Here is an 18,386-nt window from a genome sequence, read left to right as displayed (position 1 = left end):
CATTGGCCGGGCGGCTAATGGTAATGTTGCCGGTCCCATGGTACTACCTTCCTTTTTAAATTTCAAAAAACAATTGTGCATTTGCTGGCTGCATCCCAGAGAGCGAGAGAGCACAAATTACCATCAAGTTTATTACCTGCCGTTAGTTTGTATATTTTCCCTGTGCCTGCATGGGTTTCTTCTGGGTACTCCCACACTCCAAAGACATGCTGGTAGGTTAAATTGGCTCCTTTCTAATCTGGCCCTGGTATGTGTAAGTATAAATGTGAGTTAGGATTGAAGCTCAGGTTTCACAGCTAATTGACAAAGTAGTTGTTAAGCGGTTCATGTCAAGTTTACATCAGGTTCAGGATAGGATTAGGTCAGGATATTTTCATGTGCACACAATAGTCTGTAATCCACATCTGAACCTGAAGGCACTGCTCAGAAATTGTACAGAACTCTTTTTCAAACCACACTGAATCCGCACCGCTAGTCGCTGGACATATGTGAACAGGCACCATAGGAAGCAATGTTATTACATATATCATGCACATTGACATATGAAATATTTAATGTGTCATTGTGCAGTTCAAACTGCATCCAATCTGCATATACACTCACCGGCCACTTTAATAGGTACACCTGCTAATACTGGGTTGGACCCCCTTTGCCTTCAGAACTGCCTTAATAGTGGCATAGATTCAACAAGGTGTTGGAAACATTCCTCAGAGATTTTGGTCCATATTGACAAGATAACATCATGCAGTTGCAGATTTGTGGGCTGCACATCCATGACATGGGCAGCAACAACATTCAGGTAGGCCGTGGCGTTTAAACAATGCTCAGTTGGTACCAAGGGACCTAAAGTGTGCCAAGAAAATATCTCCCACACCATTATACCACCACCAGCCAGCCTGAACCGTTGATACAAGGATGGATCCATGCTTTCATGTTGTTTATGCCAAATTCTGACCCTACTATCTGAATGTCGCAGCTGAAATTGAGACTCATCAGACCAGGCAACATTTTTCCAATCTTCTGTTGTCCAATTTTGGTGAGCCTGTACTAACTGTAGCCTTTGTTTCCTGTTCTTAGCTGACAGGAGTGGCACCTGGCGTGGTCTGCTGCTGCTGTAGCCCATCTGCTTCAAGGTTTGACGTGTTATGCAATCAGCGATGGTATCCTGCATACCTTGGTTGCAACAAGTGGTTCTTTGAGTTACTGTTGCCTTTCTGTCATCTCTAGCCAGTCTGCCCATTCTCCTTTGACCTCTGACATCAACAAGGTATTTTCATTCACACAACCACCACTCACTGGATTTTTTCTCTTTTTTTGGACCATTCTCTGTAAACCCTACAGATGGTTGTGCGTGAAAATCCCAGTCGGCAGTTTTTTAAATACTCATACCAGCCCGTCTGGCACTAACAACCATGCCATGTTCAAAGTCATTTAAATCCCTTTCTCCATTCTGATGCTCGGTTTGAATTTCAGAAAATGTCTAGATGCCTAAATGCATTGAGTTGCTGCCATGTGATTGGCTGATTAGTAATTTGTGTTACCAAGCAATTGAACAGGTGTACCTAACAAAGTGGCCAATGAGTGTATGCGAACCAGCAGTTAGGCTCAGTTCACACTTCTGTGATGTGATTTTTACTCAATATATACTGCTAGTTTGGTTGCATTTTGGATGTCGTTTTGCATAATCTATCGAGCTAAATTTCACTGTAAATGGCACCAAAGTAGCCCAAGAAACTATTCCAAAATTGGAACGCATGGAGTCACATTGATGTGAATGGGCACCATTGAAAAAAATTTGATTTCTCTTGTCATGCTCTATGCTACTCAAGTTGCATTTAAAATTGGACTAGTGTGAACCAGGCCTTGGGGACCTCAGATCCCTCCTTGAGGGCAGGGACTAATGTGAATGTACAATATACCATATATGTATAAGTAGATAATAGAGCGCTGGGAACGTGGAAGTAAAGCAGCTAGCATAAAGGTAACCTTGGGACCCAGATGAGAACATGTAAAATAAGATATGCAGCGCTATTAAAGTTAGTAAGAACAGGCGGAAAATCAGAACATGAATAGCATAATAACTTATATGAAAAAACTCAGTCCATATTGCATGGTGAGATAAAGTGATAGGTGCAATTGTCCCAATAATCCTTGTTCAAAGATATTCGTGACTCTTGTGATCTCGTGATTGTACAAATAATGCACTAACCAGATAGCGCAAAAGATGCGCATGGAGCAATTAAGACCCGCTCCTGGTGCTCTGGACTTGTGATATTAGGAGGATGTCATCTGCAGGTTGGCCACCAGATGTCATCAATCCAGGTATAATGGTAAGTCATCCACCAGACAGATCATCAGCGGGGGAGGGGGTGATCACACATCATTCCCAAATAAACGTAACCTTCAAAAGCGGGCTCCCATGCAATAGATGAGACCCAGAGAAGCCTCTGATAGTGTAATATGTTTTTAATAAGCAAAACTTGCTGTACGTACAATTAGAGGATAAACTTATATCCAAAACCTGACCTGTGTATCCATACCACAAGGCTATCCTGACTGACACCCTGGTGGCCAGACTCTGTTTTGGATGTAAGTTTATCCTCTAATTGTACGTACCGCAAGTTTTGCTTATTAAAAACATATTACACTATCAGAGGCTTCTCTGGGTCTCATCTATTGCATGGGAGCCCGCTTTTGAAGGTTACGTTTATTTGGGAATGATGTGTGATCACCCCCTCCCCCGCTGATGATCTGTCTGGTGGATGACTTACCATTATACCTGGATTGATGACATCTGGTGGCCAACCTGCAGATGACATCCTCCTAATATCACAAGTCCAGAGCACCAGGAGCGGGTCTTAATTGCTCCATGCGCATCTTTTGCGCTATCTGGTTAGTGCATTATTTGTACAATCACGAGATCACAAGAGTCACGAATATCTTTGAACAAGGATTATTGGGACAATTGCACCTATCACTTTATCTCACCATGCAATATGGACTGAGTTTTTTCATATAAATTATTATGCTATTCATGTTCTGATTTTCCGCCTGTTCTTACTAACTTTAATAGCGCTGCATATCTTATTTTAAATATACCATATATGTAGAATTCTGTTTACATGCTCGGCGCTATATAAGTAGCTGCAAGTAGTAATAATAATAGGTAAAGCGTTCTGTGATAATTAGCTGATTGACAGCTGGCGATATTTTGTAAACCCAGATTGCTATAGAATGATTTTAATTCATATTAAATAAGTTGCAGTACAGATTTGTTGTCACTACTTCTGCCTTGTGTATTTCTTTCTTTTGTGTCGTATTTATATTTGGAAGCAGCTTTGAAACTTTTTTTCTGTAACCACAAGATCTTTTATCTCCTTTTTTACATTCTCTTCTTGGTCTTTTCCTCAGTCTCTGAACCTTTGCTGTGTTTAGGGCTTCTTATCTTCTCTCTCTCTCTTCCTTTTCTTATTGTCTCTCTTTTTCTCTCTTTCCCTTCATTCCACTTTTGATGAGCTTAAAGCTCTGTGCCCTTTCCTTGCTTCAGTGAATCCTAAGCGCCCATTCAGGCATCAGAAAGTAAATAAAAGCTCTTTCTTCCCCCCTCACCTCCCTCTTTCTGCTGCCACTTCCTCAGTTCAGCACATTCCAGCCAGGGCTCAGCAAACATGGAGTGAACCAAATGCAGAGCCAGGGGGGTGGGGGAGAACCATTGACCTCAATGACCATAAAATATAGGGGAGAGAGCTACTGAGGGGGAGGAAAGTGCAGTCCTCATATACTTGAGCAACAGTAAATAACATAAAAGGGAGGAGACACTTCTGAAAAAAGGAAACCGCAACTGCTTTTTGACAACTGTATTTGACATTTTGTCACTGTGCCTAGAGCTGGGAAAGAAGTAATATATTTGCATGTTGTGTAGCAACCCATCACTACAGCAGTTACAAAATATTCAAGCAGCATGTATTTTGTATAGCAAATGGCGTAAACGGTATGTATTCCGCTATCTATTGGACGCTTTAAACCCAGATAGCACTGATATGTCTACTGTATAACCATAGCATTTTACTTGGCAGTAGCATTTTTGTGTGGCCATTTTAAAGAAAGAGTGGCTAAATATATCTGATCTACGGAGGTGGGGAGATGTTTATCCAGCTTATATTCTTGCTTTATAAGAAAGAATTGAATGCTCTGCGCCTAGTGGGCACAGAAGTGAGGCCGATTGGTAGCGTCCGTGCAGAGAAAAGGATGAGATGGTTAACTGTGCATGTAAGGTCCATAGATCAGCTCTGCTTTTGTCTGCACAGAAGAAAAGGGAGAAAGGGGTCAGCTTGTATATGTGTAGAGGAGGGGGACACATCAGCATAGCTTCTGTGTGTACAGAAGGGAGGGGAAAGGTCAGTGTCGCTAAACTGTGCATAGACTGAATCTGAGATTCAGTACAGTTTGCATATGTTTATAATGAGAACAACAATACTTTATTCTGAGGCTGCCCACAAGCACTGTGTTGTGGATGGAGATATCCTCTTATATGCATGCTGAATGCAAGCTCATTGCTAATCCTGTATATATCTGAGAAGAAGGAATAGAAGACATCAACACTGCTCGCCCAGAGAAAAGGGGGTAGAAGGTCACTGATGTGTATAATAGATTAGAGGTACTGAAGGCTGCAGCTGGAACTGAGGAAACATGTCCTTTACTTTGTAGATGCGAGCAAAAATGTAAATACATCTTTGTAATTCTTTTTTAAAACTATCCCTAGATGTTGACAAAAGATAGTTGTAAACATGTTTTCCTTTTTATATAAATATTATTACTATTAGTATTATTATTATTAGTATTTAGTGCCAACAGTTTGCTCAGCGCTGTACATTACAATGGGAGACAATATATGAGATAGTACAATGAAATACACGAGGGGTTCAAGGGCCCTGCTCCTTGGAGCTTACAATCTAGGAGGGAGGGGAGAGTGCTAAATAGGTAACAGATTAAACCGATTGTAAAGTCTTTTTTTTTTTTTTTAAACTACTTGGCGCTGGCCGCATGCTTATATGTGGCCTCTCGGTGGGTGGGCCTTTATACCAGGTGGCCACATATATGCGGCGTGCTTTAAACCACTTACCATGCTGAGGGCATGCTCTCTGCACACTCCCAGCATGGTAGCCAACAATGATCAGTAAGTTCCCAATGCATACTTGCCATTGGTAGCTTTCTGATCATGTGACCAATGTGACAGCCAATCAGTCACATGGCCCAAATGCCCGCCTCCCCCTCTCAGCATCTACAAGCTCTTAAAGGGCTGGGAGGTCTCGGCAAGAAAGGGTTTAAATGACAAACCGGTTTATACTTATCTGTTCTGTGTAGTGGAATTGCATAAAACAGGCCTGAACCTCCTCTTCTCAGGTCCCCCGTGTGGCACTCTGGGCTTCTCCTCTTTGTCAGTGTCCTGCTTGCTATGGTACACTTATGTGGGCTCAATCCCAAGCCACACATGTGCCTCTATTGAAACAAACAGTACAGCTCAGCCACGACCCCCGCTCCCTTTTCATTGAATTTGACTGCTCTCTGCTGCCTGTCAGGCCTGTGTCAAAAGGGAGAGAGGAGAGAAGACTGCTGCTGGGCACAACACTGGATCAAATGAAGACTGGGGTAGGTATAAGGGGGTGTGGGGGACAATTCTGCTGCCTAAACATTTTTTATCTTAATGCAAGGAATGCATTGAAGTGGTTGTAAAGGCTGAAGGATTTTTTTTACCTTCATGCATTCTCATTTGGTAGCACACCACTTGGAAAAGAATTTAACTGAAATCGGTCACTTCTTGTAACCCTCAATAAGTTTCTTACACCTCTCTACTGGAATTTTGGACAGCTCTTCTTTCGCCAACTGCTCCAGGTCTGTGATTGAAAGGGTTCCTTTTCCCAACTGCCGTTTTGAGATCTCTCCACAGCTGCTCTATGGGATTGAGATCTGGACTTATTTCTGGCCAGTTTAGTACTCTCCAGTGTTTTGACTGAAACGATTTCTGGGTGCTTTTTGATGTAGGCTTTGGGTCATTGTCCTGCTGTAAGACCCATGACCTCTGATGGAGACCCAACTTTCTGACGCTGGGCCCTTCATTTCACCCCAGAATTCTTTGGTAGTCTTTAGATTTCATAATGCCGTGTACCGGGTCAAGACTTCCAGTGTCTGAATTAGCAGAGCAACCCCAAAACATCAGTGAACCTCAACCATGTTTGACTGTAGGGATTGTATTCTTTTCTTTAAAGCCTCATTTCTTTTTCTGAAAACAGTAAAATGATGGGCTTTACCAAAAAGCTGTAATTTTGTTTCGTCTGTCCACAGCGCATTCTTCCAAAAGGATTTTGGCTTCCTCAGGTAAGTTTTGGCAAACTCCAATTTGGCTTTTTTATGTTTGTGTCAGCAGTGGGGTCCTCCTGGATCTCCTACCATAGCATTCCTTTTCATTCAGATGGCAACATTATAGTGCAAGCTGACAGTTGTACCCTGTGCCTGAAGGTCAGCTTGAATTTGTTTGGAAGTTGATCGAGATTCTTTAGCCACCATTTGAACAATCCTTCCTTGCAATCTTTTATCAATTTTTCTCTTTCGTCCATGTCCAGGGCGATTAGCTGCAGTTCCATGGGCTGTAAACTTCTTAACAATGTTGCGCACAGTGGATGCAGGAACATTAAAATCTCGGTAGATGGATTTGAGATTGTCCATGCTTTCCCACAATTTTTGATCTCAAATCCTTAGACAATTCTTTGCTGCTCTTTCTCTTCTCCATGCTCCATGTGGCACACAGAGACACAGAATAGAAAGGTTGAGTCGATGTTTCACCAATTTAACTGGTTGCCGGTGTGATTTATATATTGTCAGCACCTGTTAATTGATACAGGTGAGTTTAATTACAAATTACAGGAGCATCACACACTTGGAGTGCAATTATGTCTTACAATTTTGAGAAGGTGCCAATCATTTTGTCCAGTCCATTTTTGGAGTGTTGCGTGGAATGTGTCAGATTTGGCTTTCTGTTTCTCCACTTTTTTGTCATACCAATACAAACAGAAGAAATAAATATGAGAGTGCCTAAACATTTGTAATTGCAACAATTTCCTGGGAGAAGTGGTGCATTATCTGACAAAAATGCAGGGGTGCCAATATTTTTTGCCATGACTATATCATGCATTGAGTAGTGAATTGTACCTATGGGCGTGTTTGACAATTGTGTATTTTAAAATACACAAAATAATTTTCACTATTCTAAATTGCAGTGTCATCTGTCATTGGTAGTCCATGAAGGAGTGACACCTTACCCCGTTGGGTTGATGGTGGATATCAATACACCATTGCTCAAGGAACCTCTAAATAGCTCAGGAGGCACTCTAGGGTTGGGAAACACTGAAATAGAGATGGTACTAAATATCTATCAATGAATTGCTACAAGAGCAGTGATCAACTGCTAAACAGATGAAACAAATGGTCCCCTATGATGTAAGCTACCTAAATTACGTGTAGTAGTGATTAGGCTTGCAAGAATGCACAGTCTCATTCTATTTCTGTGGCTTACAGATGCTAAACATTTTCTGTGTAGCACGAATACTGGTTAGGGAAGTTAGGGGATACCTACCTTCCGTTGACAAGCTGTTCTAAGCTCACCCATCATGCTTATAGAGCAGTAAAGCATGACCTCTAGTAAGCCCATCCAAAATTTCGATTTTACATCCAAAAGTCATTATGTATATATGAGAATATGCTGGTTTTTGGGGGTCCTGTGGAACTTCAGAAGACATTTAAAGGGAATAGGTTCTTTAAAGAGGAACTGTATCTGCTGACTTTTAAAAAACACATGCTTACCAGTCTATGTAGTCCATTGCTGTCTTCCACGGTACTGATTCTTCACAGGGCTTCTCCTCTTCTGCACTGCTGCCGTGCATTCAGGAGCTGTTGACTCACAGCTGGCATCTATTGACCATGCACAAGATCATGACCGCAGGGAGGCTGGTCCAGTAGCCACCTCAGATGTGAGACTATAGCCTAGAAGGCTGTGAGATCTCCGAGGAGATATACTCATTGCCTGGATTTTGAAAAAAAAAAAATAGATATAGAGAGAGAATAAATAAATTAGATTTTTTTTTTTTTTTTTTAATAAAGGGCCTGTAAAATGCATTGCGCCAGTGATCAGCAGATCGCTGATGCCATGTAGGTACCCGTAAGCTGTCTGCCCATACATCGTACAGGCTGTTTCACACTGACAGGATGAAACGGTGAACTACCACAGCGCTCAACAGTACCATGGTCGTTCATTGAGAACTACAAGCCAACATCTACAAAGTACTCTGTGAATGACTGGCACAGCCGTGGGGGTGGAGCCCTGCATAGCTGCGCTCTTTTCAAAAAGTGACTACTACAGGGAACTTCTCCCCGTACTGCTGTCACACAGAGGGCTCGGAACACTAAGCTGCTCCAGGAACGGACACGCGTTACATGTTCACCTGAAAAACAAGTGAAACATGTAATATGTTCCCAAAGGTGAACCTATCCTTTAACCTCCTCATTAGTGCCCATCAGTGCAGCCTATTAGTGCCCATCACTGCAGCCTCATTGGCGCACATCAGTGAAGGAGAAAAATCACTTGTTTACAAAATTTTATAACAAACACTAAGAAAAAAACTTTTTTTTTTTTTCAAAATTTTCAGTTGTTTTTGGTTTGTTTAGCAAAAAAATAAAAAACCCAGAGGTGATTAAATACTACAAAAAGAAAGCTCAATCTGTCTCAAAAAAAATGCTAAAAATTTCATGAGTACAGTGTTGCATTACCGTGCAATCGTCATTCAAAGTGAGACAGAAGGGGATAAAAGTGCTCCGTAGGCAATTGGTTAAAAAAGGAAGTTCTTATGTTGCTTAATGCTATCTAGTCGCCAAATGTGGTATTTTCCATTTCAAAATCAATTAGATACACTTGTCCAGCTTAATAACATTTGTTTTTTTTTCCACTTTTTACATAGAATAAATGTACATAAATTTTCACTGGGCAGGCTACTTTGCGAATTATTAAAAAAAAAAAAAAAACCCTTTGTGTTTAATTTTCATTCATGGACTTTATCTACATTTTGGAAAAAATATAGTGCCTCATGCCAGTAACTCAAATTGATGAATGCATTACTGTGTCTTCTTTACAAGTGCATGTTTTGTGTATGAATTATTTTAATGCACCTGTTTTAATCCACTATTTTTTATTCTATACATTTAGCGGTCCAGAGGGGACGCATTCCTCCTGCTCATTCCAGTGCAAGCCCTACTACCGCTCCAGGGGGTGGAGAATATTTTAATGGACAGCCTGTTTCTGAACTCATCTCTCAGCTCCTTCGGGCAGAACCCTACCCAACATCACGTTATGGATCACAGTATGCTCAGCAGGGCAGTGTTATGGGCATTGACAACATCTGTGAATTGGCTGCAAGGCTTCTTTTTAGTACTGTGGAATGGTCCAGGAACATCCCTTATTTTCCAGAGCTTGCTATGGCAGACCAGGTCTCTCTCTTGCGGCTGAGCTGGAGTGAACTATTTGTGTTAAATGCAGCACAGTCAGCCCTTCCACTACACATGGCCCCTCTGTTGGCTGCTGCTGGTTTCCATGCCTCTCCAATGTCTGCAGACAGGGTGGTCTCCTTTATGGACCAGATAAGGGTCTTCCAGGACCAAGTAGAGAAGCTTAACCGACTTCAAGTGGACTCAGCAGAGTATGCCTGCCTGAAAGCAATTTCCCTCTTTACATCAGGTAACAGTGTTATGCTGACCGGTTTGAAGTTGTCTTACAAACTTCCTGCCATTTTTGTTTTCCTTTTTTTACCTTAGTTTTCTTCATTTTTTTTATTCATTCTGCATCTTCAGCTTATTTTAGCTTATTAAGTTTCTTGGATAATTTTATAACATGTTGAATGTGTTTTAGACCTGTAAACAATTTTTTTTTAATTTTTTTATTTCCAGATGCCTGTGGCCTCACTGACCCAGCTCATGTGGAGAGTTTACAAGAAAAAGCTCAAGTGGCTCTCACAGAATATGTGCGAGCTCAGTATCCCTCTCAACCTCAACGTTTTGGCCGTCTCCTATTGCGTCTACCTGCTCTCAGAGCTGTGCCTGCATCCCTCATTTCCCAGCTATTTTTCATGAGGCTAGTGGGAAAAACACCCATAGAGACACTTATCAGGGACATGCTCCTTTCAGGAAGCAGTTTCAATTGGCCATACTCAGCCGGTCAGTAGCAGCTACTGCAGTTAATTCTATCTCTAGCAGCATCTTTTACACTACATTGGGGCAGTTCTCTGTACTTTTAATTGTGCCCCTTTCTCTGCTGTAGATGACGAAGGCACTTCCAGAACTCATTGTGAAAAAAAATGTACATGTTTCCAGAGGCTATTTTATTGTTATTAAAACATGGATCACTGGTTACTCTCTGGTCTATTCAGGAAGCCAGCCTCTTTAATTCATAGACTGATATCAATAAGGAAAGCACTAATTGAGTATCTAGCTGCTCCACATGGTGCTCTAGAACGCTCATATCACTAACTGTTCCAATGAAGATACAATGTGATCCACTTGTTTATGGTATATAGCATAGACTGTGATCTCTACCTCCAGAATATATACTTTTTAATGTCCTAGAAGAAAGCTGCTGTGATGATTTATTTTCTCTGTTTGCCATATAAATGGCAGCTTGTTGGATTCTGTTGTGTAGCGGAAACTTGGTTAATGCCTTGTATTTTTGAAAGTAGGACTTCACAGGATCACATTACAATAGTAACATTTAAAAATTCTAAATTATGTTCTTCACTCCACTCTTCCCATTAAGTCATATTAACGTCTTTTTTAATTATTATTATTATTTTTTTTTTTTTGCTCTGTTGCTTATATAATGTTTGGGCTATTCAAATGTAAACTTCACATTTTAAATGTGTGAATCTTTTCTTGTTTCCTTTTTCAATTTTATTTTTAAGGAAAATAGGTTATCTACCTGTCATGGAAGAAAATGCTTTATTCCTGTGAATATTTTATTTGGTGAAGGTATTTCTCAGTTACAGGGAAGTGATGACCCTTGTAGTTGCATTTTTTTCTTCTAATGACATTGTGTAAAACAATTTTCTTTATTTTTACTTTTATCCTTTTGAACAGTGTGACCTATTAACAGGATTTACTAATGCCTTATGTTCTACAGTTAGGCACGATAGCCAGCTCAGTGATTGGCTTAAAAAGAGTACTGTTATAATGAGAAAAATACCCGTTTCATTTCAAACAGAATGCTAAGATATTAGACTGTGAGTGAACTATTGCATAATGAAGATTACTTTCAAATGCACCATATAAATGGGCTTAACATAACAATGTGTTTGAACCATTTGTAAATCTTTTGTCTGTATTCCCTGATTGGTTATGGTTTAAGGCTTTCAATTTTCTTGTTCCATTTTTTAATGAATTAATACACACTGGATCAAGAGAAACCAGAGCAGACATGCATAGAAAGCCACATGTTTTAGGTGACTTAATTTACCCCCAGTACTAGCCAAAAAGATTTTTTGGGGGAAAAAACTAAACTAGTATGTAGACTACTTTTATTTGTACATTTCCTGTGTCTGTTTTTTGCCCAGACGGGGCCTGATCATGAGGGGCTACTGTTAGAGCATGAAATGTTCAGAATAAAGACAAGCCCTTATCTTTCAGCAATTCACTTGCAGTTTTTATATCATGTGAAATGATTCTGTGAATGCAATAGAGGCACTTATTTGAATGTACTCTAAAAGTACCCATTGATGTTTGCATTCGGTTATCTCTATTTTCAGCACATTCAGTTTACTGTTGGTCCTTGTATAAAGTACATACTGCCACAGCAGGTCACAGACCCCTAAAGTTTTAAAATTATATGGTTTCATTTATTATGGATATATAGGTAAAAAAAAAAGTTATAGAAATGGTAGTCTACCATCCCCACTGTGATAAATAAAACTCATACTCCAAGTACTGTTAACAGCAAATGCTGAATAAACCTATCCTAAATGACCATTGTGCTTTATTTCATATTTCCCTTTTTAACCATTATGTGTATATTCTGAAAATTCAGTCACTTGTTTCAGTTCTTAAAACTGAGCTCTAGACAGATCTAAAAGACACAAATTAGTACAGTTTTATCCTTAAAACATTGTTAAATGTAGTTTTTTTTTTTTTTTAATGCAGCAGTGTAAGTACCTGAATTTGACCCAGTATCTGCCTCATGCAGTCCTTGTACAGCAGGATTGGCATATGAGAGAAAGTAGCACAAGGAGCACATGTGCTGACAAGAAACACTGCTGATTGGAGGACAGAGAGATGTCATCATTGTGCTGCTTCTCCTTTCACTGTACAGACCCCTGGTGCTCTGCCTGCGGCCCCTCATGCAGCCTTTTGGTATATGATTTGCAGTCGTCTGCCTTCAGCAGTCTGTAGTGGGAACATTGATTAGGATAATAGCATTGATCTCTACTAGTCTCATGTAACCTGATCCCAGTTTCAAACTGTCTTCTGCAGCATATCCCCAGCCAAAAATGTAGCATGTCCAAAGTCTCTGACCCTCATTTCCTCTATTAAGTCTGCAGTTTCTGACAGTCCTCTCAAGCATTACATATATTGAACTTTATGTGTGGCCCTGTGCTGATGTCATAGGCCTCATTTGAGGCCCCCTTTAGCTTAGAAGTTGACAACCACTGATCTATACACAGACTGGGGGATGAAATCAGGATGACCAGGGCTCAGAGGATATGAATTGAATGATGCTCCACTTCAGACTCAGGATGTCTAATAACAGAAAAACATACTGTGGGGGGATTTCTGAAATGAAGGTTGATATTGCAGCAGAAAAAGGTTTTTAAAATTCATCTTTAAAGGGGCTATTCATTGTTCTCTTACTTTTGACTAGAGTTCTGCTTTAACAACTTGATTTGGCCCTTTGGCACCAAAGACCCTGAATGCAAGGTGACAAATTATATTTTTGTTGTTTGAACTAATGAACTACAGTTTGCATTGACAGGCAAAAAGTTATTTTGCTTTTGCAAAGCCGTTATTCTTTGTGTGTGTTTCTACTTTTAATTTTGTATGTATAAACATTCTGCTAATGCCAAAATTTGGGTGTAAGGGAATATTGCCAAAGAAGGAATGTCTAAATAAAAATAGATTCAGCACAGTGTGTCTGATTTTTTTTTTTTGTGGTGTTTGCATTTTTCCGAGGTGAATCATATACAGTTTTTATTTATTGCAGGTTTAGATGCAGCAGATAGAGCGGACTAGACAAAACCGTAATGAGAAAAAGCATGTAAACTCCTAAATTCTTATTGTATTTGACACCCAGACTGATCATTTTGTAGCACCCTCTCCTTCACATACATAAAAAAACAATGAAAACAATGTCGACAAAGCTATTATTATTATTATACAGTATTTATAAAGCGCCAATAGTTCGCTCAGCGCTGTACATTACAAAGGGGGACAGAACATGTGACAGAACAATACCAATACAATGCAAAACATGAGGGCATCGAGGGCCCTGCTCTTTCGAGCTTACAATCTAGGATCTAATTGAACATTACATGACAAATGCTGAATATTCATAGACCCTGGGGTTATAGGCTGGTACCTTCAAGTGATTGGACCCTTGCAAATCTTTGCTGGACACACCCGCTAGGTGTACCTCTATACTGTACCCCATTTTTTTTTTAATACATAAGGTGATGGACATCATCTCCCCTACAACTAAATCATTTGCTTCACTAGTTTATAAATTTTACTTTGGATGTTTCAGTTAACAATAGCAGTGCCTCTGGATCAGTGCAATCTTAGACCCCATGTTGTGGGGACAGCCTGTAATCTTGCTTAGGGCACTGGTTCCAGTTTGGGTGTTTGCCTCACCTCATAGTGCAATATGTGTAGCTTTGCTGCAGGGTGCTAAACAGGTCCTGGGCAGTGGTCCATCCCTATGAATCGTAGGTACTGATGGTGCCTCGGGGGGTATACACACCATGATGGGTGAAGCCTAGACCCTGATTTAGGACCAGCAACTTGAACAGGTAGGACACGTTTACCATGTACTGGACTGATACTGTAGCCTCACTTATTATACCCTATTTGAACACTGGTATCTGCATCTGGTTCTGCTTCTATCTCAGGCATGCAGCAAGCAGCCTATTTACCAAGGCACATTTCTCTGCAATTCTGTCAGACTTTCCTGAACAACTAATGGTTTCAAAGCAGTCATCACTATCCAGAGCACTAAAGCGCCAAGCTGCTTCTCCACCTCCACTGTTTCTGCTGGAGTCAGAAAGCAAAATTCTTCCTCTAGAGGATGCAGACCTTGTGGGGAATGAAGAGGACCGAGAGGAAGTGTTTAAAAGAGGCCGCAAAAGATTTCTTATCCCCAGCCCCTCATAAACATAATGTTATGATTTCATCCAATATGCTTGCCAGTGTAGATATGCTCACTTCTATGTGCAAAAGCCTCGGCATTGTTGCACTTGATTTTTCTGTGTCACCATGCCCCCTTGGGTACTAAGACCTACTACGTCTAAAATAAATACTTAGCATCAGTAGACATCCAAGATGCTTATCTACATATTTGCATTTATCCAGGAATTCACAGTAGGAGACACAAATTTCTAATGTGTCGAACTGCCATTTGCCTGTCCTCATTGGGTGAATCTCAGCATCAGTAAATATCCAGCATGTGTCTTGTATGATCTAGATGCATTTTGATCTACTTGAAAATGTCATATCTTATAGTAGAGTACAGGACAGAGGCCACCCTCATCTCTGTTCCTGTGTTACTCTGCATCACTTGCAAAAAAACTGGAGGTCCCATAGAATGGGCTGGGACTTTTTTTTTAAACTGTGTGTTTGCCCTTTGCTCGTGCATATGGGGAAGGAGGCAGTATCTGGGTGTTCCAGTAACTAAGGGGGGCTTCCGGATTCCAATAATCACACCCCCCCCCCAAAAAAACAAACAAACAAACTGCAGACCTCCTACAATAACCAGACCAGTATTGCAGGGAAGAGGCCCTTGTCATCAACCCCTCTCCCCTTCCCCAGGCTGCATGTTCAGATAAGGACTTGCTGTGGATTTTTTTTAATTTATATATATATATATATATATATATATATATGTGTATATATATATATATATGTATATATATGTATGTATATATATATATGTGTATATATATATATAATTATTTTTTTTTCCAAAGCTTAAAACAACATACATTCATAGTTATGAAATGAGAAATACAAACCATTCCCCCCTACATTTCCTCATCCAACCCAACCTCTTTTCCCCCCTACCACTTTTCCCCCGGTCCATATGATTCTATACAACTCTTTCCGTCAATTCCTGTCCATATCTATATCTCTTTTCTTTACTCCTCTCCTATACATTTGTTCATCACTCAGTACAATTCTCCTCCATCGGTCCATCTGGGGCTCTCACTACTTCCAGGTATTTTTTAGATGTCTTAAAATCATACCAGCTACTCTTTTCCTTTCTAAACTTTTCCATTAGATCTTATCTATATGGCATAGCTCTTCCATCTTATTTATGTGGTTGACTCTTATCAATCCAGTCCATCAATGTTGGGAGTTCCTGTACCTGCTAAAATTTGGGAATAAGGCCCTTGGCTGCACTAATTAAATTATATAATGCACTGTTTTTGTATTGTTTCACTGGTATTTCTGACCTATAAAATAAACATCCCCATGGCTCTTTCTGCATAGTGATCCCCAATATCTCTTGTATAACTTGTATTATATCTTGCCAAAACGTCTGTATTTTGGGACAATCCCACCATATATGTGCCATAGTGCCCTTTAGTCCACATCCCCTCCAACACAACCGTGAAACCTCTCCTCGCTGTCTATGTGCCACACTCGGTGTAAAATACCATCTGGTTAAACATTTATAATTCATTTCAACCATGCTCATATTAATTGCCCCATGTGTCAATTTAAACAATTTATTTGTCTGCTGTTCACTTATTTTCGTTCCCAGCCCTCTTTCCCATTTCTCTAAGAACAGCGGAGGACCTGCTCCCTTCAGTTCAATAAGGATCCTCTATATCTTAGAAGTAATATGCTTTGGTGCTCTTTCAGATCTCAGCATTTTCTCTTATGGTACATATCCTCCGTTATCCTCAGTTGCTGGGGAAGCTTTGAAACAAAATGTCTTAATTGATAATATTTAATTTCATCTAGTACAGCAAATAAATCTATTTTTTCTTTTTAAATCTTGAAACGTACAACTCCTCCTTATTTACTATATCCCCTAAACGTGGATCCTCATTTTTAAACCACTTCCCTGAAACATTGTCATTCCGAGGTGAAAAAAACTCCATCCCCACCAAAGGAATCCATAAACAATTATACTTTCACCTCATATGCTTGTATGTTCCATCCCACACTCTCAGAACCTCCGGTGTCAACATTCTGCTAATTTCATCCATAGTACGAAACTTTCGTAGTATCCAAATCTTCTCAAGACATGCATTACTTAAAATACCTTTCATTTTAACCCCCCTTTTCTATCGTGAGTTATATGTTCCATCTACTACTCATGCCAACATAACTGCAGTATAATAAAGCCTAATATTGGGCAAATTTAATCCCCCTTTCCCTTTGTTACTCAGAACTTCATATTTAATATTTGTTTTTTTTATTATTCCATACATATTTAACCACTTGCCCCCCTTGAGGATTTACCCCCCTTAATGACCAGGCCTCTTTTTGCTACTCGGCGCTGCACTAATTCAACTGATAATTGCGCGGTCATGCAAAGCTGTACCCAAACGAAATTTACATCCTTTTTTTCACACAAATAGAGCTTTCTTTCGGTGGTATTTGATCACCTGTGCGCTGTTTATTTTTCACGCTATAAACAAAAAAAAGACCAAAAATTTTGAAGAAAAACAATATTTTTTACTTTCAGCTATAAAAAATATATAGTAAACTCAGTTATAAATTTAGGCCAAAATGTATTCTGCTACATGTTTTTGGTAAAAAAAAAAAATCCCAATAAGTGTATATTGATTGCTTTGTGTGAAAGTTATAGCGTCTACAAACTATGGTATAGATACTGCAATTTACGCCTTTTTTTTGCTATACAGTGCTGCGCTAGTTTAACGGCCAATTGCGCGGTCATGCAATACTGTGCATAAATGAAATTTATGTCCTTTTTTTCACACAAATAGAGCTTTCTTTCGGTGGTATTTAATCGCCTATGCGGTTTTTTTTTTTTTTTTTTGCGCTATTAAAAAAAAGGCTGACAATTTTGAGAAAATAACAATAATAAACAATATTATGGACTTTGCTATAAAACATGTCCAGTAAAAAAAATTTAAAAATCAAGTTTCGTCATAAATTTCGGCCAAAATGTATTCTGCGACATGTCTTTGCTAAAAAAAAAAAACCAATACGTGTAAATTAATTGGTTTACGTGAAAGTTATAGCGTTTACAAATGGCGGGAAAGATACTGGGATTTTTAATTTTTTTTATACTAATAATGGCGGCGATCAGCGACTTATGGCGGTGATCAGTGACTTATGGTGGCGATCAGCGACTTATGGCGGGACTGCGGTGGACATTCTGACACTGGGGGGAACTGACTTGGGGTCACTGACATCCCCAGTGCCACCAATACAGTGATCAATGCAAAAAAAAAAAAAAAAAAACACTGACACTGTACTAATGGCACTGGGGAGGAAGGGATTAACTTTTTTATTTACTGAAAGGGTTAACTGTGTGAGGGGAGTGTTTTACTAGGGGGGGGGGCAGGGGTGTGTACTGCTGATCGGGAGAGAGAAACTCTTCTCTCCGGCTCAGCATGGCAGGAGCTGACAGGGAACTGACAGAAAGCAGAGCTACTGCAGCCCTGCTCTCTGTTAGTGATTGCCGCTAATCGGCGGGACACAGCCGGTAACAACCGGCTGTGACCCGGCGATTGACATCTGCGGCCGTGATCGGTGGGACAGGTAGGGCGGTAGCGCGCCTCCTACCTGTTTTGCAAACACACGTTTTAAAACGTGCTTTTGCCCAGCTGTGCCGCCCTGCCAACATATTTCTACAGTGGCTAGGCGGCATGTGGTTAATTTCATTTTTTTATTATCGCAAAAAAAAGGATCCTCGTATATAAACTGAGAGCATGTGAAATTTAAACAGAATTTTGGGGACTATCAACATCTTAACCAAATTTATACGCCTGATCCAGGAAACCCTACCCCTTGAAATTCTTCTCAGCTCTTCTTTTATTTCATCTATTAATGGTATATAATTTGCCTGGTATATATATTTTATTGAGGGGGTTAGCTTTATTCCCAGATAC

The 18,386-nt window shown here is 40.0% G+C and overlaps 1 protein-coding gene across 1 annotated transcript in view; it reads left to right on the top strand.

The window, feature by feature from the left end:
* Positions 1 to 13,210, top strand: part of NR2F6 (nuclear receptor subfamily 2 group F member 6) — a 44,697-nt gene extending 31,487 nt beyond the window's left edge. Inside the window, exons 3-4 of the mRNA XM_089667504.1 lie at positions 9,254 to 9,781; positions 9,991 to 13,210. Coding sequence (XP_089523630.1) covers positions 9,254 to 9,781; positions 9,991 to 10,265 — 803 coding nt within the window. The 3' untranslated portion in view covers positions 10,266 to 13,210. The remainder of the gene's footprint in view (positions 1 to 9,253; positions 9,782 to 9,990) is intronic.
* Positions 13,211 to 18,386: the final 5,176 nt, after the last annotated feature.

Source organism: Staurois parvus, unplaced genomic scaffold (assembly GCF_062004578.1).
Source record: "Staurois parvus isolate SC_StPar_1 unplaced genomic scaffold, SC_StPar_1.0 ptg000053l, whole genome shotgun sequence".
Classification (NCBI taxonomy): domain Eukaryota; kingdom Metazoa; phylum Chordata; class Amphibia; order Anura; family Ranidae; genus Staurois; species Staurois parvus.
This window is presented reverse-complemented; position numbering and strand designations above follow the sequence as displayed.